The sequence below is a fragment of the Rattus norvegicus genome, chromosome 5, assembly GCF_021556685.1.
Source record: "Rattus norvegicus strain SHRSP/BbbUtx chromosome 5, alternate assembly SHRSP_T2T, whole genome shotgun sequence".
NCBI classification, from domain to species: Eukaryota; Metazoa; Chordata; class Mammalia; order Rodentia; family Muridae; genus Rattus; species Rattus norvegicus.
The window spans coordinates 93903210-93926655 of record NC_141538.1 but is presented as its reverse complement, the minus strand read 5'-3'; the positions used below and the strand labels follow the sequence as shown (position 1 = coordinate 93926655).

Genomic DNA, 23446 nt, shown 5'->3' with positions numbered 1-23446 from the left:
GATTCCTAGTAGTAGCAGAATTACAGTTATGACAAAGGAAGAAAAAATAATTTCTGGGTGGAGGTTACCACAACATCAGTAACTGTATGATACACTCACAGCATTAAGAACATTGAGAAGCATTGTTCTAGAAAAAAATATTTTGAGATATAGGACTAACTGAGGACTTCCTGAGTAGGATTCTAGTGGCTTACGAAATAAGTTAAAAGAAAAATCAACAAATGAAAAGAATTGAAGGAATATATACTGTAACAGCAAGTGCTGATAGAGTAAAGAGTCTTTATAAGAGAATGAAAAAGTATCTGGGAGTCATATATTGTGACATAGGATTAATAGGAGCAAGCTGGAACCCTGGCACATGCATACCACACACACAAAGTGAATTCTCAGATAACAGTCTAATCAAAACATGGGCTATAGAACTAAAAAGATATCAAAAGAAGATATGCAAATGCATAATATATATTTTTAAAGGGTTCCACTTCCTTACACATCAAGAAATTACTTTTATTGAACAAAACTATCCAGGATCTGAAAACAGAAATAGAAACAGTAAAGAAAACACAAAGGGAGACAACCCTGAAGATAGAAAACCTAGGAAAGAGATCAGGAATCATAGACGCAAGTATCACCAACAGAATACAAGCGATAGAAGAGAGAATCTCATGGGTAGATGATGCCATAGAAAACATTGACACAATGGTCAACTAAAATGCAAAACGCAGAAAGATTCTAACCCAAAACATCCAGAAAAATCCAAGACACAATGAAAGGATCGAACATAAGGGTAATAGGAATACAAGAGACTGAAGACTCCCAACTTAAACAGCCAATATATATTAACAAAATTATAGAAGAAAACTTCCCTAACCTAAAGAAAGAAATGCCCATAAACATAAAAGAAGCCTACAGAACTCCAAATAGATTGGACCAGAAAAGAAATTCCTCCCATCACATAATAGTCAAAACACCAAATGCACAAAACAAAGAAAAATATTAAAAGCAGTAAGGAAAAAAGATCAAGTAACATATGAAGGCAGACATATCAGAATTACAACAGACATAGTCTCTGAACAGACACTATGAAAGCCAGAAGATCCTGAGCTTTTCATATAGACCCTAAGAGAACACAAATGCCAGCCCGGGCTAATATATCCAGCAAAACTCTCAATTAACATAGATGAAAAATGAAGATATTCCATGACAAACCAAACTTACACAATATCTTTCCACAAATCCAGCCCTACAAAGATAATAGTTGGAAGACATCAACACAAGGAGGGAAACTACACCCTAGAAAAAGCAAAATGTCATACAGACCTTAAGAAAACAAAAATGCCAGTCCTGGCTACGATACCCAGCAAAACTCAATTAACATAGATAGAGAAAGATATTCCATGACAAAAACAAATTTACACATATATTTCTACATATCCAGTCCTACGAAGCATAATGGATGGAAAAGTTCAACACAAGAAGGACAACTACACCCTAGAAAAAGCAAGAAAGTAACCCTCCTTCAACGAAACCAAAAGAAGACAGGCACACAAACATAATTCCACCTCTAACAACAAAAATAATAGGAAACAAAAATCACTATTTTTAATAGCTCTCAACATCAATGGACTCAATTCCCCAATAAAAAGACATAGACTAACAGACTGGATACGTAAAGAGGAGCCAGCAGTTTGCGACATACAGGAAACACACCTCAGAGACAAAGACAGACACTTCCTCAGAGTAAAAGGCTGGAAAACAATTTTCCAAGGGAATAGCTCCAATTACACCCATTCTAATATTGAATAAAATTGACTTTCAACCAAAAGTTATCAAAAAAGGACACTTCACACTCATCAAAGGAGAAATCCACTGAGATGAACTCTCAATCTCAAATATCTATGCTCCAAATGTAAGGGCAGCTACATTCATAAAAGAAACTTTATTAAAACTCAAAGCATATATTACACTTTACACAATAACAGTAGGAGACTTCAACACCTCACTCTCATCAATAGACAGATCATGGAAACAGACACTAGACAAAGACACAGTGAAACAAACATAACTTATGTACCAAATGGATTTGATATATATCTATAGAACATTTCATCCTAAAAAATAAAAGAAGAAGAATAGACCATCTTCTCAGCACCTCGTAGTACCTTCTCCAAAATTGGCCATATAATCGTCCTAAAACAGTCCTCAACAGACACAAGAAGATTGAAATAATCCCATGCATCCTATCAAAACACCAAAGACTAAGACTGGTCTTCAATAACAACAAAAACAACAGAAACCCCACATACACATGGAAGCTGAACAATACTCTACTCAATGATAACTTGGTCAAGGATGAAATAAAGAAACAAATTAAAGACTTTTTATAACTTATGGAAAAGGAAGGCACAACATACTCAAACTTATGGAACACAAAGAAACCAATGCTAAGAGGAAAACTCGTAAGTCTGAGTGCGTCCAAAATGAATCTGGAGAGAGCATATACTAGCAACTTGACATCACACCTGAAAGCTCAAGAACAAAAAGAGAAGAATACATCCAAGAGGAGTAGATGGCAGGAAATAATCAAACTCAGGGCTGAAAAAAAAAGAACCAGGAGCTGGTTCTTTGAGAAAATGAACAATATAGATAAGCCCTTAGCCAGACTAACCAGAGGGCACAGACAGTATCCAAATTAACAAAATATGAAATGAAAAGGGAGACATAACAACAGAAACTGAGGAAATGCAAAGAATCATCAGATCTGACTACCAAAGCAATCCTACTACTACAAAGGGAAAACTATTCTCAACAACAAAGTGCTTCTGGGGGAATCACCATCCCTGACCTCAAGCAGTATTACAGAGCAATAGTGATTAAAAACTGTATGGTATTGGTACAGAGACAGGCAGGTAGATCAGTGGAACAGAATTGAAGACCCAAAAATGAACCCACACAACTATAGCCACTGGATCTTTAACAAAGAAGCTAAAACCATCTAGTGGGGGGAAAAAATACCATTTTTAACAAATGGTACTGGTTTAGCTGGAGGTCAACATGTAGAAGAATGCACATTGATTCATTCTTATCTCCTTCTACAAAGCTCAAGTCCAAGTGGATCTTGGACCTGCACATAAATCCAAATACACTCAAACTAATAGAAGAGAAAGTGGGGAAGAACCTTGAACACATGGGCAGTGGGGAAAATTTCCTGAACAGAACACCAATGGCTTATGCTCTAAGATCAAAAACTAACAAATGGGACCTCATAAAATTGCAAAGCTTCTGTAAGGCAAAGGACACTGTCGATATGACAAAACAGCAAACAACAGATTGGTAGAAGATCTTTACCAATCTTACATCCAACTCAGGGCTAATATCCCATAAACACAAAGGATTCAAGAAGTTAGACTCCAGAGAATCTAATAACCTTATTACAAAATAAGTTAAAGAACAAAACAGAATTCTCAACTGAGGAGTAGCAAATGGCCGAAAAGTACCAAAAAAATGTTCAACATCCTTAGTCACATGGAAATGCAAATCAAAACAACCCTGAGATTCCACCTCATACCAGTCATAATGGCTAGGATCAAATACTGAAGTGACAATAGGAGAAGCCCTTGGTCCTGCCAAGGTTGGAGCACCCCCCACTATAGGGGAATGTCAGGGAAAGAGGTGGGGTGGCTAGGGAAGGGGAATACCCTCATAAAAGAAGAGGGAGGGGGGAATGGATACAGGGCTTCTGGACAGGAAACTGAGAAAGGGAATAACATTTGAAATGTAAATAAAAAATATACAATAATAATAAAAAAAGTTAGGTGACAGCAGATGCTGGTGAGGATTTAGAGAAATAGGAACACTCCTCCATTGTTGGTGGGATTGCAAACTGGTACAACCATTCTGGAAATCAGGCAGACTGGAGGTTCCTCAGAAAACTGGACAAAGTACTACCTGAGGACCCAGCTATACCAGCTGTTCCAGCATACAACGAAGACACGTGCTCCACTATGCTCACAGCAGCCTTATTTACAATAGCCCAGAAGCTAGGAAGAATCGAGATGTCCTTCAATAGAAGAATGGATACAGAAAATGTGGTACATTTATACAATGGAGTACTACACAGCTCTTAAAAACAATGACTTCATGAAATGCTTAGACAAATGGATTCAACTAGAAAATATCATATTGAGTGAAGTAACCCAATCACAAAAGAATACACATGATATACACTCACTGATAAGCAGATATTAGCCCAAAAGCACAGAATATCCAAGATACAATTTACAAACCACATAAAGCTCAAGAAGAAGGAAGACCAAAGTGTGCATACTTCAGACCTTCTTAGAATGGGGGAACAAACATACTCACAGAAGGAAATATAGAGACAAAGTGTGGAGCAGAGACTGAAGTAAAGGCCATCCAGAGATTGCCCTACCTGGGGGAATCCATCCCATATACAGACACCAAAAACAGACAATATTAGGATGACAAGAAGTGCATGCTGACAGGAGCCTGATAGAGCTGTCTCCTGAGAGGCTCTGCCAGAGCCTGACAAATAAAAAGGCGGATGCTTGCCCCTAACCCTTGAACTGAGAGTGAGGTCCCAAATGGAGGAGTTAGAGAAAGGACTGAAGGAGCTGAAGAGGTTTGCAACCCGATAAGAACAACAATATCAACCAACCAGACCCCCGAGAGCTCCCAGGGACTAAACTACTATTCTAGGAATACACAAGGATAAACCTATGGCTCCAGCTGCATATGTCATAGGACTATGGGAGAAGCCCTTGGTCCTGCCAACGCTCAAACCCCCAGTGTAGGAGAATGTCAGGGTGGGGAGGCGGGAACTGGTGGGTATATGGGGGAGGGGGGAACACCCTCATAGAAAAGGGGGGCAGGGATGGGATAGGGGGGTTAAGGACAGGAAATCAGGAAAGGGTATAACATTTGAAACATACATACATACATACATACATACATACATACATACATACATACATAAACAAATAAATAAAATCCAATAGAAAATTTTTTAAAAAGATAACCAAGCAAGGTAACACATTTTTAATCACAAAACTTGTGAATTCAAGGGCAGCTTGATCTACATAGAAGAATCCCTGTCTTAAGGGGGGATAAAACAAAAACAAAAACAAAAAACCACAAGATACCACACCTAACAGAAGAGCTAACAAAACTCAACACTGCTCCAAGAAGGATGCCTATAAGCTGCAATGTTTTCTTCTAAAGCCTGTCAGGTATTTCTCTATAACCATATCTCTCTATACCAACAGGAAAGTATGTTTCTACGCCTTAGGAAGCATTTACAGAGGATTAATAGAAGCCCTGCTCATAAAAATAAAAGCAACCCAAATAATAAATAACAAAAAGGCAAACTACAAAGCCAAATCACATAGAGCCATTAAAACTAATGAACTATAGCTAATAATTCCAAGATTGTTCAAAATAAAGTAAAGAAGTTTGTCTAACACAATACAATTAAAATCCCAGAACTAAGGGTAGAGGGATCAAAGGGCAGAGGGCCAAGCATCATGATTTCAAGACAAGACTGGCAACATGGCAAGAAACTGTCCAAAGGGAGGAACGAAGGGAGGAAGGAAAAAAAGAAAGAACATACACCACCAAATGATCCAAACTACATAAAGTTCATAAACAGGCCGCAGTGGATTATACTGTGTAAAGCAAAAAAGTCACTATGATGTTAGAATAATACTTACCACTGGAGAAAGCTGGAGCTATAACATAATGCATGCTTAGAGGATGCTGATAAAATTCTTTCTTGAGGTCAAAAATGACGTAAAAGTTTTCATGTACAAGAAGTCATAATGTTCATTTCTGTTTTGACACACACTAGAATTACCTGACAGGAGGAAGCTCAATTGACAAATTCCCTCAATAAGATCTACTTATCTAGTGATGGATGGACAGGGACCAGTCCATTTTGGGTGGGGTCATCCCTGGGCTAGTGTTCCTGGGTACTATAAGCAAGCTGAGCAAGCCATGGGAAAGAGGTACCACTCCTCCATGGCTTTTGTATCAACCTCTGCCTCTACGTTCCTACCCTAAGTTTACATTTTTGTTCTGACTTCCTTCAAAAATGAACTGCAATATGGAAGTACAAGCCAAATAACCTCTCTTCCTCCCCAACTGGCTTTTTGGTCATGATGTTTTATTGTAGCACTAGAAACCCTAATTAAGACCTGTACTCTTCAACTTGTTATACTTAAAAAAAGTTTAATAAGGAAACTATGTCAAGGGTTAGCAATGAATTTCAATACAACAAAAAAGATTGTTGGAGAACAAAATATTTACTACAATTTACTCGCGTATTAAATACACAGTGAAATTTATTCTTCCTCCATTTATTTACATATCTATCTATCTATCTATCTATCTATCTATCTATCTATCTATCTATCTATCTATCTATCTATCTATCTATCTATCTGTTTGCTCTTTTGTTTTTGCAAGCCAAAAAACTGAACCCAGTAATGCAAAGTACCATGTCACACATGACAAGCAAGTTGTTTGTTTGACTTTCATCTTTAGCCCTAAAAGAATAATTCGTCACTATATCCTATATACAGAAGAGGAATTACCATAAATAACTATACATAATGTTAGAGAAATTATGGCAAACTTCCTATATCCTATAAATTAGTTGACATCTGTCACACTTGTAGCATGGCAACTGGGAATAGAGGCAAAAGTTCAAGGTCATCCTCAGTTAAGCAGCAAGTTTTGTTTTGTTTTGTTTTCAATCTTTATTAACTTGAGTATTTCTTATTTACATTTCGATTGTTATTCCACTTCCCGGTTTCTGGGCCAACATCCCCCTAACACCTCCCCCTCTCCTTCTATATGGGTGTTCTCCTCCCTATCGTCCCCCCATTACCAACATCCCCCCAACAATCACGTTCACTGGGGGTTCAGTCTTAGCAGGACCAAGGGCTTTGCCTTCCACTGGTGCTGTTACTATGCTATTCATTGCTACCTATGAGGTCAGAGTCCAGGGTCAGTCCATGTATAGTCTTTGGATAGTGGCTTAGTCCCTGGAAGCTCTGGTTGGTTGGCATTGTTGCTCATATGGGGTCTCCAGCCCCTTCAAGGTCTTCCAGTCCTTTCTCTGATTCCTTCAACGGGGGTCCTGTTCTCAGTTCAGTGGTTTGCTGCTGGCAATCGCCTATGTATTTGCTGTATTCTGGCTATGTCTCTCAAGAGAGATCTACATCCGGTTCCTGTCAGCCTGCACTTCTTTGCTTCATCCATCTTATCTAATTGGGTGGCTGTATATGTATGGGCCACATGTGGGGCAGGCTCTGAATGGGTGTTCCTTCAGTCTCTGTTCTAAACTTGGCCTCCCAATTCCTTCCCAAGGGTATTCTTGTTCCCCTTTTAAAGAAGGAGTGAAGTACTCCCATTCTCGTCCTCCTTCTTGAGTTTCATGTGTTCTGTGCATGTAGGGTAATTCAAGCATTTGGGCTAATAGCAACTTATCAATGAGTGGATACCATGAGTGTTTTTCTGTGATTGGGTTACCTCACACAGGATGATATTTTCTAGTTCCAACCATTTGCCTATGAATTTCATAAAGTCATTGTTTTTCATAGCTGAGTAATATTCCATTGTGTAGATGTACCACATTCTCTATATCATTTCCTCTGTTGAAGAGCATCTGGGTTCTTTCTAGCTTCTGGCTATTATAAATGAGGCTGCTATGAACATAGTGGAGCATGTGTCTTTGTTATATGTTGGGGTATCTTTTGGGTATATGCCCAAGAGAGGTACAGCTGGGTCCTCAGGTAGTTCAATGTCCAATTTTCTGAGGAACCTCCAGACTGACTTCCAGAATGGTTGTACCAGTCTGCAATCCCACCAACAATGGAAGAGTGTTCCTCTTTCTCCACATCCTCGCCAGCATCTGCTGTCACCTGAGTTCTTGATCTTAGCCATTCTCACTGGTGTGAGGTGAAATCTCAGGGTTGTTTTGATTTGCATTTCCCTTATGACTAAAGATGTTGAACATTTCTTTAGGTGTTTCTCAGCCATTCGGCATTCCTCAGCTGTGAATTCTTTGTTTAGCTCTGAACCCCATTTTTTAATAGGGTTATTTGTCTCCCTGGGGTCTAACTTCTTGAGTTCTTTGTATATTTTGGATATAAGGCCTCTATCTGTTGTAGGATTGGTAAAGATCTTTTCCCAATCTGTTGGTTGCCGTTTTGTCCTAACCACAGTGTCCTTTGCCTTACAGAAGCTTTGCAGTTTTATGAGATCCCATTTGTCGATTCTTGATCTTAGAGCATAAGCCATTGGTGTTTTGTTCAGGAAATTTTCTCCAGTGTCCATGTTTTTGAGATGCTTCCCCACTTTTTCTTCTATTAATTTGAGTGTATGTGGTTTGATGTGGAGGTCCTTGATCAACTTGGACTTAAGCTTTGTACAGGGTGATAAGCATGGATCAATCTGCATTCTTCTACATGTTGACCTCCAGTTGAACCAGCACCATTTGCTGAAAATGCTATCTTTTTTCCATTGGAGGGTTTTGGCTCCTTTGTCAACAATCAAGTGACCATAGGTGTGTGGGTACATTTCTGGGTCTTCAATTCTATTCCACTGGTCTATCTGTCTGTTTCTGTACCAATACCATGCAGTTTTTATCACTATTGCTCTGTAATACTGCTTGAGTTCAGGAATAGTGATTCCCCCAGAAGTCCTTTTATTGTTGAGGATAGTTTTAGCTATCCTGGATTTTTTGTTATTCCAGATGAATTTGCAGATTGTTCTGTCTAACTCTCTGAAGAATTGGATTGGTATTTTGATGGGGATAAGCAGCAACTTTTAAACTAGCCTGAACTATCTAAGACCCTGGCTCCAAAGTCAGCAAAGGGATTGAGGGGAGTTGGAAAAAAAATGGCTCAGTGATTAATAATGAATGGTGATCGTGCAGAGGATCTGAAATCGGTTCCTAGTATTCATATCAGAGAGCTCAGAACGACCTACAACTTAAACTCCAAGGGATCCAATGCCTCTAATCTCCCAAGCTTCTGTACAAACACATACATATCCTCATCCAAAGATACACACATGCACATAAGTTAAGGTAAACAACAATATAAAACAAAAACAAAAAGCAAACAAACAAAGACAATTTAAAAAAAAAACAGAAAAAGTGATCCACAGGCAGGGAATAGCGAAGGGCAGAGAAAAAGGAAGGAAAAAATCGTACTAGGTTTTTTTCTCTCATATTTAAAAATACAGACACCAAAAAACTAATAAATAAAATATAATGAATAAAATAGATACAATTGAGTACTGCTAAGATATCTACAAATAGAAAACAAAAGCAATATCACCGAAAATCTTTTTTTCTTTTTTTTTTTTTTCGGAGCTGGGGACCGAACCCAGGGCCTTGCGCTTCCTAGGCAAGCGCTCTACCACTGAGCTAAATCCCCAACCCCGAAAATCTTTTAAAAACTATAATGTCAGTGTAAATATACCTCATCATATATGCTCCCATTAATATCCGCTCCATAAATAGGTGCCACAAAAGTTAAGTTTTTCCAGTATTTGCGTTCCAAATCTTCATAATCCAAGTATCTTGGAGTACAGTATCTATAAAAAATTAAAAAGTAAAAACCACAAACCAGTAAGATAATTTTAAGTTTTTTCTACCCATCTAATTTAATTTACTTTCTAAATAAAAATGTTGTACACTCCTATGGTTTCAAAGTTAATGAGTAATAATATATAAGTGATTTTATACTTAAAGCTCTATAGGTTTTCTATTCTTTATCAGTAAGGTTAACATTATTTAGCTTTCAAAATATTTCTAAAATATTTAATCAATTATTCAAGAACATTATACAAATTTATATAGAAAAAAAGAACATCTATAGAAAAATTGAGAAAAAACTTCATAAAATTCTAAGATAGCAAAAATAAAATAAGATACTCTGTAGTTATTGGATTGGTGCTACCTAATATACTAATGATAGAAAAAAAGAAAAGAACTTATGTAGTGGAAGAATAAACTAGCACAATCTTTCCAGAGCATAATTTCTCATTATATATGTCAAAATTATATATACCCTCGATCGGAATTTATAAATTCCTCTCACCAGCACAGAAATGCAGACAATGGCAAATGAGGAAGTATAGAGTAGCGTAACTAGATAGATAAGTTACCTTCCTACATCTATGATAAATACTCTGACAAATACAGGGCTCACTTTAGCAATGAAGCTTAAGACCCGTAATCTGCATGTATTTGCATTCAGGAATGAAAGATTAATGCTAATTTTCAGTATAGCTCTCCTTATATTCCAATACAGGATCACAGCCCATACAATGCACTATCCAGTTATGATAGGTATTTCCATCTCAACTAATCTCATATAATTAAAGTGTCACAGGCATGCTCAGAGATTTGTCTTAGGTGATCCTAGATCCTGTCAATTTCACAATGAATATTAACTATCAGATTGAATGGCCAGCAATTAATGATTAAAACATGAAATAAGGTAAGTCTTCTGTGTAAGGACATTAAAATATTTCCACAGTGACTACACCAGTTTAGAGATTACTGTGGGGGTTGGGGACTTAGCTCAGTGGTAGAGCACTTGCCTAGCAAGTGAAAGGCCTAGCAAGCGAAAGGCCCTGGGTTCGGTCCCCAGCTCCGGAAAAAAAAAAAAAAAAAAAAATTTAGAGATTACTGTGTACACTGTAATCACATCGCTTTTTTTAAAGTTAAATTAAAAACCGAACTCTGGAAGTAGAAACCCAGATCCTTGGTAAACTGATTATTTATCAGACAGGATACCAGAGTTAACAAATCCCCAGAATTACCTAAATATGTCATGGTAGCACATCCCTATAAACTCAGCACTTGGAAGACAGAAGGAAAATCATAAATTATAGAAAAGGTACCTCACTCAGCTACCTCAAGAGATAAGGCCAACGGGACTAGAAAGAGATCCTAATAAAAAAAAAGTATATCAAATTATTAAAATTAGCAATAGTCTTCTTGAGCATGATGGTACATGCCTATAATAAATTCTGGACCAGTTTTGGCTACACAGTAAATTCAAGGCCTGCCTGAAGTACATAAAATCCTATGTAGGGGGAAAAGTATAAAGAGAGCGCTCAGTGGGTAAGAGCACTCTTGCAGAAGTCCCAAGTTTGGCTTCTAGTTCCCACAACAGGATGTTTACTGCCTATAGTTCTAGCTCTAGGGAATCCAAATCTGGCCTCCCTGAGCATGGATACTCATTCACAAAGTCACATACGAACATGCACACAATCCAAATTAAAGTAACAAACCTTGACTGTCAACAGATTTCTCAGTCACTAAAGTCACTAGGTTTTTTTTTTTTTTTTTTACAGAGAACTGGGATCTTATTCCCACTACCCATACGGCAGCTCACAACAGACTATAACTCCAATCCCAGAGTATCCAACACCCTCTGCAATCATTTAATACAAATCATGCAGAGACATACATGAAGGCAATACATCCATACACATAAAAGAAAAATATTAAAATGTCCTTTCTCTCACAAAATAATTTAAAAAATATACTTCTCTGAATTGTTTGGATTTTAAGCAGTAACATTGCAATTAAGAGATATAATGAAATTCAACCTAACAAGATATAGAATCACTGAAAACATAAATTTCTAGGCATGTCTATAAGAGATTACATAAAGTAAATTAAGTGGGAAGACCTTACCTAAATGTGGAAAGTTCCACCCTGGACTGGATAAAAAGAAGAAAGCAAGATGAGTAGCAACCCTCACTACGGGTCTTTGCTTTGACTATGGACGACCACTGCTTTCTCAGCCAGTATAGACTGTATCCTCTGAAACCTTACACCAAATTCCTCTTCCTTAATTTAACTTTTGTCAAGGTATTTTGTCACAGCAACAAGAAAAGTGACTAAGACAGATACCTTTTCTTTTTTTTTTTTTTTCATGAAAATAAGCAAAGAGATAAATTCATAAAATGAAGCAAAACTATAAAAGGAGGGCTGGAGAGATGGCTCAGCGGTTAAGAGCACCCGACTACTCTTCCAGAGGTCCTGAGTTCAATTCCCAGCAACCACATGGTGGCTCACAACCATCTATAAAGGGATCCGATGCCCTCTTCTGGTGTGTCTGAAGACAGCTACAGTGTACTTATATATAATAAATGAATAAATCTTTAAAAAAAAAACTATAAAAGGAAGGAGAGAAAGCCTAGCAGAAGCAGAAATCCCTGTGAAGCACAGTAGATGAGATGACACAGTAGTCCAAATCACTGCTGCTCTTCCACACTCAGGTATGACTCCTAGCAAGAATACGGTGGCTCAGAACTGTCTAATTCCAGTTCCAGGGAATGGATGCCCTCTTCTCACAAGCATCAAGACACACATAACATAGACATATATGAACATTTTAAAATGTATTTATCAGTATCTGTGATTGTAGGCCACACGTGTAAGTGTTCTTGGGAGTCCAGAAGAAGTTGTCAGATTCCCTGGAGCTACAGTTAACAGGTAGTTGTGAGCCACCCATCATGGATGCTGGGAACTGAACTCAGGTCTGGAAAAGCAGTATGTGCCCTTAAGCACTATAGAATCTGTCATTGTATGGCTAATTGAGAATTTATTTTAAACCTTAATGCTATAATAAAAGGATTAAATTTGGCATTGTTAATTATTGTTAAAGTTTTACATCTTAAGTATTTGAAATGCCTATCAAACTACCTAGACTTGAGCACTTTCAGTAAACACTGCCAGGTTCTACTGAATACTAGCTGAAGTCCATCCTAATATGCTGCCTTACCATCACAGTTGTTCCAAGTGCCAATTTACACAAAACTGATTCAATAATACATTCTCAGAACCATTCACTCACTGTGGCACAGTTCTAAAAAGAGAGGCTCATGACCAGGCTCCTCCTGCTTTGACAACCTTAGAACTCTAACTACAGTTAAGAGCATCAAGGTTTGCCATGAAAAAGCTAAAATAATCCTGGGGAGAGAGAGCTGAATTTCTCTGAAGCTCTATAAAATACAGATGTCTTTTGGGACTAGACTCAGCCCCACTTACTACTAGGGACCGTGGTAGAACCAGGTAGATGACCTGTGTGCTGCCCCTCTTCCTCTTCCACTCCAGTTGCCTATGCCACCTGGTCCCCAACCCTGTACTTAGGTCCACTCTGGTGAACTCCCTGCATAACTCTTTAGCCCCCAAAATTAATCTGGTCAGTCCTGCCAGTGCTTTTTCCACCCCAAAGTTAGGCAGTAGTCTCATATCTTGTGTGCTTGCCCATTCTGATCAGTTACTACCAGTGCCTTTCCAAACCCCAGACTTGGCACTGGTCCCACACCCTGTGTATCATGTGCACTAGTCTAGTCCAGTAAGTTCTACTAGAACCTAGCAGGCTGCACCATATCCAACCTCCATGCATAAACCAGATCACACATCTATGCAAGGATACACAACCTGATGAATTCAAAAAACCTCATCTTCTTGTGCCATCCTCATCCCTCACAGCTTACCTCAGCCACGCAGCCTGTACACAGGCCTAACCTGAGGAAGTTTAGATCCTCACATTAGCCATATGCCTGGGATATATGATTAAATCACAATATGAAAATCCAAAGCACTATATCTTCCCATCAAATCCACCAGTCCCACAGACATGTTCTCCAATAAAAAATGTCCTATATAAACCTGAGGACACAGAACCTAAATTTCATCAAGAAATTTTAGGGGTTGGGGATTTAGCTCAGTGGTAGAGCGCTTGCCTAGCAAGCGCAAGGCCCTGGGTTCGGTCCCCAGCTCCGAAAAAAAGAAAAAAGAAAAAAGAAAAAAAAAGAAATTTTAAAAGAACATACACAGCTCAAATATAATGAGAACAGCTAGCGATAAGAACATAAAGTTCAAAAAGCAAACGTACAACTGAATAAAATTAAGATAATTCAGAATTTGAAAGTAAAATAAAAATATTGAAGAGAACTTAATATGTATAAATGAAAGAATGAATGAATGAATGAATGAATGAATGAATGAATGACAGAATTACAAAACTCAATAACTCAATCAGAAAACTCAGGTGAAAGCCTTAAAAGTGGATGGGGTTAAGTAGAAGAACAAATGTCTGGACTTGAAGAAAAAAAAAATCACATTATCAACAAGATCTGAGAAAAGACTTTCCTAAACTAGTAAAATCACACATATTCTTACACAGAAAGCACACAGAACACCAATAAGCAAGACTATCAAAAACATGTCCAACAGTGTAGCATAACAAAACACAAAATTTGCTTATTGAAAACTGAAAAAAAAAAAACACAACATATGAAGAAAAACATGTACCTTATTTCCAGATGGACATTTTCAAAGGGAATAAAACCTGGAGTAGTACATTCTAAAGCACCACAGATGCCAGCCTAAACAACTGTACCCAGCACACAAGTCTGCCACAAATGAAGAAGAGAAACGTTTTTCCAACATCAAGAGGTTAAGAAAACTAATGTCAGCCAGTCACAGTAGTGCATAACTTTAATCCCACTACCACTTAGAAAACTAAAGCACAGTTAATCTCTATGAATTTAAGGTCATTCTGGTCAAGATCCAGAACAGCAAAGGTTACATGAGACACTGTCTCAAAATAATTGTTACTATAATATTATATTATTATTATTCATCTCTACTAAACAAGTCCTATAAAGAATACTAGAAGCAATACTTCTGACTGAAGAGAAGAATAAGCATAGCCACAACTAGAAAAAAATAGTTATAATTATTGAAATATAAAATATAAATAACCAGAAACAATAAAAATACTGATGCAAGAACATAACAAAATAAATTAAATTACTTCAATCAGCCTATACCTTTCAATTGTACATTTAAATACCAAAAGCTTTACTTCACTAATCAAAAGGCACCAGCTACATAAATTGAGTAAGAAACAAAATCCATCTTTCCGTTGTTTACAAGAAACTAATTTCAGCTTTAAAAAATAGGCAATAAACTGGAAGGATGGAAAAACATATTCCACTCAAGAGACCAAGAAGCAAGCACATGTTCCTACTTTAATATTCAATAGAAAAAACTTAAAACTAATCAGAAGACATAAAGGACATTTCATTTTAATCAAGACAACAATTAACCAAAAAGAATTTATAATCCTAAGAATTTATTCACCAAACTCTGGTTCACAAAATTTCATAAAAGGCATACTATTAGAATTAAAAATAGAAAATTAACTCTAATTTAATAATAGTAAATTTCGCTTACATCCCATTTTCTCCAAAAGAAAAAATAAACAGAAAAAATAATCTAATGAAAATATAAACAGAAAAACACCAGAATTAAATGAAATCATATAGCAATGGTCCTAATAGACCTTCACAGAGTATTCCTGCCAACCATGGAAGAATACATATTATATGCAGTGACCCATTGGAGATTGTCTGAAATAGATAATATTCTGAAGCAAAAACTATACCTTAAAATTTCATAAAAACTGAAATAATTTCCAATATCCTATCCGACCACAATGTAAGCAAACTTAAGATTGCTAGCAAACACAGCTCTAGTAAATACACATGCTTATGGAGATCAAACACTTTGTTACTTAATGATGAATGGGTCATCTGAGAAATAAGAGTAATTAAAAAAAATTCTAGATCTGAAAACAAAATAGTATTTCTGGGAAACTTTAAAAGTATTTCTACAACAGGAATCCTAAGACCATGCATTAAAATACATATGTCTTAAACACACACAAAAAAATAATTACCGATACTACTCAAGAATTTAGAAAAATAAGAACAAATAAAATTCAAATCTAAGTATGTGGATATAATAATAAAAGTCAGAGCAGAAATTAATGAAATGAAAACAATATTAAAAAAAAGAGAATGAGTCTGATAGCTCATTTTTGAGAAAATAAGATTAACAGACCCAGGGCTCAGAACTTTATAAAATGTTTTTCTTATAAGAAAAAATTATAGGAAAATATTGATAAGTGGATAGTAGCCAAAAAGCTGAAATTACACAAGATGCAATCCACAGACCATGGAGGCTCAAGAAGAAGGATGACCAAAGTGCGGATGCTCCCGCTCCTTCTTAAAAGAGGGGAAAAAGGGGTTGGGGATTTAGCTCAGTGGTAGAGCGCTTACCTAGGAAGCGCAAGGCCCTGGGTTCGGTCCCCAGCTCCAAAAAAAAGAACCAAAAAAAAAAAAAAAAAAGAGGGGAAAAAATCCATAGGAGGGGATATGGAAGCAAAGTTTAGAGCAGCGACTCAAGGAATGGCCATTCAGAGCCTGCCCCACATGTGGCCCATATACATACAGCCACCAAAACTAGATAAGATTGATGAATCTAAAAAAATGCATGCTGAACGGGACCAGATATAGATCTCTCCTGAGAGACACATCTAGAGCATGTCCAATACAGAGGTCAATGCTAGTAACAAACCACTGAACTGAGAATAGGACCCCCCTCCCCCTTGTGGGGAATTAGAGGAAGTATTGAAAGAGTTGAAGGAGATTGCAACACCATAAAAGCAACAATGCCAACCAACCAGAGCTTCCAGGGACTAAACCACTCCCGAAAGACTATACATGGACTGACCCAGCGCTCCAATTGCACATGTTGCAGAGAATAGCCATGTTGGAGCACCAGGGGAAGGGGAAGCCCTTGATCCTGCCAAGGTTGGACCCCTAGTGCAGGGGTATATGGGGGGGAGGGGGCAAGGAGGGGGATGTTTAGGGGGAATACCCATATGGGGGAAAGGGAGGGGAGGGAATGGGGACTGGTGAACAGGAAACTGGAAAGGGGACTAACGTTTGAAATGTAAGTAAAGAAATATATCTAATTAAAAAATATAAAAATAGAAAAACTATTAAAATTTTAAAAAATTTCTAGATTCTTCCAAACCAAAGTCAAAACAAGAGATCAACAGTCTAAAATAAAAAGACACATGAAAAATAAGATGCTCAGAATACTAATAAAAAGACTTCCATTAAGAAAAGCCCAGGCCCAGATGGGTTACATAGCAGAATTCTATCAGACTTCTAACAATTCTAGAATCTGTTTTTTTGTTTGTTTTCAGGCAGTGGGGTTGTTCTTTGAAATTTTGTTTGCCTTTGTTATTTTCTTAAATGCAGGTTTCTCTAAGTAGCCCTGGCTGTGCTGGAACTCTGTAGTCTAGGCTGGCCTGGAACCACCTGCCTCTGCTTTCCAAGTGCTGGGATTAAAGACATGTGCTGTGCTGGAGAGATGGCTCAGCGGTGGCCCATACATATACAGCCATCCAATTAGACAAGATGGATGAAGCAAAGAAGTGCAGACCGACAGGAGCCGGATGTAGATCGCTCCTGAGAGACACAGCCAGAATACAGCAAATACAGAGGCGAATGCCAGCAGCAAACCACTGAACTGAGAATAGGACCCCCGCTGAAGGAATCAGAGAAAGAACTGGAAGAGCTTGAAGGGGCTCGAGACCCCATGTGTACAACAATGCCAAGCAACCAGAGCTTCCAGGGACTAAGCCACTACCTAAAGACTATACATGGACTGACCCTGGACTCTGACCTCATAGGAAGCAATGAATATCCTAGTAAGAGCACCAGTGGAAGGGGAAGCCCTGGGTCCTGCTAAGACTGAACCCCCAGTGAACTAGATTGTTGGGGGGAGAGTGGCAATGGGGGGAGGATGGGGAGGGGAACACCCATAAGGAAGGGAGGTTGGAGGGGGATGTTTGCCCGGAAACCGGGAAAAGTAATAACACTCGAAATGTATATAAGAAATACTCAAGTTAATTAAAAAAAAAAAGCACTGACTGCTTTTTCAGAAGTCCTGTGTTCAATTCCCAGCAACCACACTGTGGCTCACGACAATCTGTAATGGAATCTGATGCCCTCCTTTGGAGTGTCTAAAGACAGTGACGGTGTAATCACAAATATGAAATAAATAAATTTTTTAAAAAAAGACATGTGCCACCACCGTAAACAATACTTCTGAAATTATTTTTAAAATTCCAAACTCTTTTCTCTTAGGTAGCCAGTAGTATTCTAATGCCAAAACCAAGTAAAGACAAAACTACAGATCGACTAGCATAGATGTAAAACTCAATCAAATAATTGCAGACTGAATTTATGAATTTATCAAAAAGATCATCATCATGACCAAGTTTGCTTTTCATGGTTCTAACTTATATATTACATAAATATAATAAATATATAAATATAATAGATCATATAAAGCAAATAAAGACAAAAATTACATGACTATTTTAAAAAATTCAGTAAATGCTTCATTCAACAAAACCCAACAAGCCTTCTTAATAAAAGTACTAAAGAGAGTAAGACTAGGGAGAAGACACTTCTTCACAACAAAGACTATATGCAATAGAACCACAGACAGTGTCATTATAAGTACAGAAAAGCAACCCCATTAAAATCAAAAAACAGCAGGGCCATCCACTCCCCTCCCCCCTTTCTAATGCAGCACAAATTAGAGCAATAAGACAAAAGAAGGGATTAAAGAGATGTACATAAGGAAAACTAATCAATCAAGTAAGAGCCCAAAAATTCTGACAAAAAACTTCTAAAAATGACCGATAATCTCAATGAAGTGGTAGGATACAAAAATAAACTTTCAAAATTCTCTAGCCTTTCTATATACATCATGTACACTAACAAAGACATTATGGACACACCCACTCCCAATAGCCTAAAAAATAAAATAAAATGTCTAGATATAAACTTAACCAAAAAATTAAAAGTCCTTTGCAATGAAAGCTTTACATCTCTGAAGAAAAAGATTAAGGAAAAACTTCCATACTCATGGCAGAATTAGTTTTGTAAAAATGAAAAGCTACCAAAAGTAATTTACAGATTCAATGCAATCTACATCAAAATCCCTCACACATACACACACACACACACACACACACACACACACGCACGCACACGAGCACACGAGCTCACGCACTCCTAAAATTCATGTGAGAAGACAAAAGACTCCAATCCTGAGCAAAAAATTAATCAAGTAAGTAATGCTGAATGTATTTGCCATATGACATCATACTATTTTATATTTACCTAAAATAGCATGTGGTTGTGTGTATATGTATACGTGCATGTGTGCGTGCACGTGTGTACAAAGTCATACACTTAGAGTACTAATGCCCCTCATCAAGAGCCATAAAGAACAGCAACCACACTACCAGACATGAGAAACTTCCTATTCAGTTCTTAGTCTGAGAAATCTAAGAGACTCTCAAAAGATACAGGCTGTTATTGTTGCCCTTGGTTGCCTACCAGGGGTGGAAGTGAGCCCCCTACTACTGAAGACACATGCTCTTAGAGGAATCTGAGTTGTAGCTTATTTGGAAGCCTCCTCCCTGAAAACAACTTTCACAGTACCAGATGTTCCTATGCAAGCTGCCAAAGTAGAAAAAAAATCAGTAGTCTTACCCAGCTGTAAAGTCAATGAACTACAGCAATGAGCAGCACAGCAAATTATTGGCAAAGGTTTATCTCAGCAATAACCAAAATCTAATTGGACTTAAGTAAGAGGAAATTGATGCCTGTTATTGTAAACACAGCTAACTTTTTTCTTTTTTAAGATTGATTGATTGATTGATTGATTGATTTATATGCATACACTGTAGCTGTCTTCAGACACACCAGAAGAGAACATCAGATCTATTTCAGATGAATATGAGCCACCATGTGGTTGCTGGGAATTGAAGGTAGAACCTCTGAGAGAGCAGCCAATGCTCTTAACTGCTGAGCCATCTCTACAGCCCCAGTGCAGCCAACATTTAAGGCTGTTGAGTCCAAGTAACCTTAGAGGACAACCTACTACTACTGCCACTTTCCTAAACCTGTGTGGTGGTATAAATATGCTTGGCCCAGGGAATGGCGCTATTAGGAGGTATGGCCTTGTTAGAGTAGGTGTAGCCTTGTTGGAGGCTGTGTGTCACTGTGGACAAGAGCAGTGAGACAGGCCCTCCTTCTAAACACATGAGAGTCAGTCTTCTCCTAATGACCTTCACATGAAGTGGTAGAACTCTCAGCTCCTTCTGCACCATTTCTGCCTGGACGCTCCCATGTTCCCGCCTTGAAAATAATGAACTCTGAACCAGTAAACAAACCCCAATTATATGTTGTCTTATAAGAGTTGCTTTGGTCATGGTGCTGCTTCACAGCAAAGCAAACCCTAAGACAACAGTATAACATCTAACTGTAGTCTACATATTTTATCCTATACATACAGAAAAGTATAGGTTCCATCCTTATGAATGAAACATATTTTTACAGCAGGTGGACATCATTACAGAGCATAAATGGTCAAAATACAGAGAACATATGGCTCTGAAGTACGTAGTCCCCAAATGATATAACCATAACACAACCCTACACCTAAGGCTCAGGAACACTGTTAAAAAAAAGAAAAGATTGTAAGAGCCAAAGGATCAGGATATGTCCTGCCTAATTGTGTCTTCTATATAGGACAAGGAAGCAACACCCATGAAATTGTGACAATGTAATAATAGCAAAACAACAAATGAATAATGGGACGAGCTAACATGACCACAAAAATGGGGAGAATTTTCACAACACCGAGTTCCTAGATGAAGAGGTACAGGCAATTAAAAATTGTTAAGAGGATGAGTCTTCCCACACCCGCGGGTCCCAGCCCACAGCAGCTCTCTGCTCCCAGACCCGGTGAGAGAGAGACCCAACCGCCTGGTCAGGTGGGCACTCCTGAGGCTGCAGAGCGGAAGAGACCACCAACACTGCTCACCCCTGCCAACATCCCTGGCCCAAGAGGAAACTGTATAAGGCCTCTGGGCTCCCGTGGGGGAGGGCCCAGGAACGGCAGGAGCCCTGCCTGAGACACCGCCAGAACCTGATAGAAACAGACCGGATAAACAGTTCTCTGCACCCAAATCCCGTGGGAGGGAGAGCTAAACCTTCAGAGAGGCAGACAGGCCTGGGAAACCAGAAGAGACTGCTCCCTGCACACACATCTCGGACACCAGAGGAAAAAGCCAAAGACCATCTGGAACCCTGGTGCACTGAAGCTCCCGGAAGGGGCGGCACAGGTCTTCTTGGTTGCTGCCACTGCAGGGAGCCCGTGGGCAGCACCCCACCAGTGAACTTGAGCCTCAGGACCACAGGTAAGACCAAATTTTCTGCTGCAAGAAAGCTGCCTGGTGAACTCAAGACACAGGCCCACAGGAACAGCTGAAGACCTGTAGAGAGGAAAAACTAAACGCCTGAAGGCAGAACACTCTGTCCCCATAACTGACTGAAAGAGAGGAAAAGAGGTCTACAGCACTCCTGACACACAGGCTTATAGGACAGTCTAGCCACTGTCAGAAATAGCAGAACAAAGTAACACTAGAGATAATCTGATGGCGAGAGGCAAGCGCAGGAACCCAAGCAACAGAAACCAAGACTACATGGCACTATCGGAGCCCAATTCTCCCATCAAAACAAACATGGAATATCCAAACACACCAGAAAAGCAAGATCTAGTTCCAAAATCATTTTTGATCATGATGCTGGAGAACTTCAAGAAAGACATGAAGAACTCCCTTAGAGAACAAGTAGAAGCCTACAGAGAGGAATCCCAAAAATGCATGAAAGAATCGCAAAAATCCCTGAAAGAATTCCAGGAAAACATAAATAAACAAGTAGAAGCCCATAGAGAGGAGACACAAAAATCCCTGAAAGAATTCCAGGAGAACACAATCAGTTGAAGGAATTAAAAATGGAAATAGAAGCAATCAAGAAAGAACACATGGAAACAACCCTGGATATAGAAAACCAAAAGAAGAGACAAGGAGCTGTAGATACAAGCTTCACCAACGGAATACAAGAGATGGAAGAGAGAATCTCAGGAGCAGAAGATTCCATAGAAATCATTGACTCAACTGTCAAAGATAATGTAAAGCGGAAAAAGCTACTGGTCCAAAACATACAGGAAATCCAGGACTCAATGAGAAGATCAAACCTAAGGATAATAGGTATAGAAGAGAGTGAAGACTCCCAGCTCAAAGGACCAGTAAATATCTTCAACAAAATCATAGAAGAAAACTTCCCTAACCTAAAAAAAGAGATACCCATAGACATACAAGAAGCCTACAGAACTCCAAATAGATTGGACCAGAAAAGAAACACCTCCCGTCACATAATTGTAAAAACACCAAACGCACAAAATAAAGAAAGAATATTAAAAGCAGTAAGGGAAAAAGGTCAAGTAACATATAAAGGCAGACCTATCAGAATCACACCAGACTTCTCGCCAGAAACTATGAAGGCCAGAAGATCCTGGACTGATGTCATACAGACCCTAAGAGAACACAAATGCCAGCCCAGGTTACTGTATCCAGCAAAACTCTCAATTAACATTGATGGAGAAACCAAGATATTCCATGACAAAACCAAATTTACACAATATCTTTCTACAAATCCAGCACTACAAAGGATAATAAATGGTAAAGCCCAACATAAGGAGGCAAGCTATACCCTAGAAGAACCAAGAAACTAATCGTCTTGGCAACAAAACAAAGAGAATGAAAGCACACAAACATAAACTCACATCCAAATATGAATATAAAGGGAAACAATAATCACTATTCCTTAATATCTCTCAATATCAATGGCCTCAACTCCCCAATAAAAAGACATAGATTAACAAACTGGATACGCAACGAGGACCCTGCATTCTGCTGCCTACAGGAAACACACCTTAGAGACAAAGACAGACACTACCTCAGAGTGAAAGGCTGGAAAACAACTTTCCAAGCAAATGGTCAGAAGAAGCAAGCTGGAGTAGCCATTCTAATATCAAATAAAATCAATTTCCAACTAAAAGTCATCAAAAAAGATAAGGAAGGACACTTCATATTCATCAAAGGAAAAATCCACCAAGATGAACTCTCAATCCTAAATATCTATGCCCCAAATACAAGGGCACCTACATACGTAAAAGAAACCTTACTAAAGCTAAAAATACACATTGCACCTCACACAATAATAGTGGGAGATTTCAACACCCCACTCTCATCAATGGACAGATCATGGAAACAGAAATTAAACAGTGATGTCGACAGACTAAGAGAAGTCATGAGCCAAATGGACTTAACGGATATTTATAGAACATTCTATCCTAAAGCAAAAGGATATACCTTCTTCTCAGCTCCTCATGGTACTTTCTCCAAAATTGACCATGTAATTGGTCAAAAAACGGGCCTCAACAGGTACAGAAAGATAGAAATAATCCCATGCGTGCTATCGGACCACCACGGCCTAAAACTGGTCTTCAATAACAGTAAGGGAAGAATGCCCACATATACGTGGAAATTGAACAATGCTCTACTCAATGATAACCTGGTCAAGGAAGAAATAAAGAAAGAAA

General features: G+C 38.4%; 1 protein-coding gene across 8 annotated transcripts in view; it reads right to left on the bottom strand.

The window, feature by feature from the left end:
* Kdm4c (lysine demethylase 4C) overlaps positions 1–23446 on the bottom strand; it is a 192671-nt gene that overhangs the window by 133310 nt on the left and 35915 nt on the right. For 6 of the 8 annotated variants that reach the window (XM_087548042.1, XM_087548041.1, XM_087548043.1 and 3 more), the window contains 1 exon segment: positions 9510–9624. The exons of the other annotated variants lie outside the window; for them this stretch is intronic. In XM_087548042.1, the coding sequence (XP_087404168.1) occupies positions 9510–9624 (115 nt within the window). 8 annotated transcript variants of the gene reach the window in all.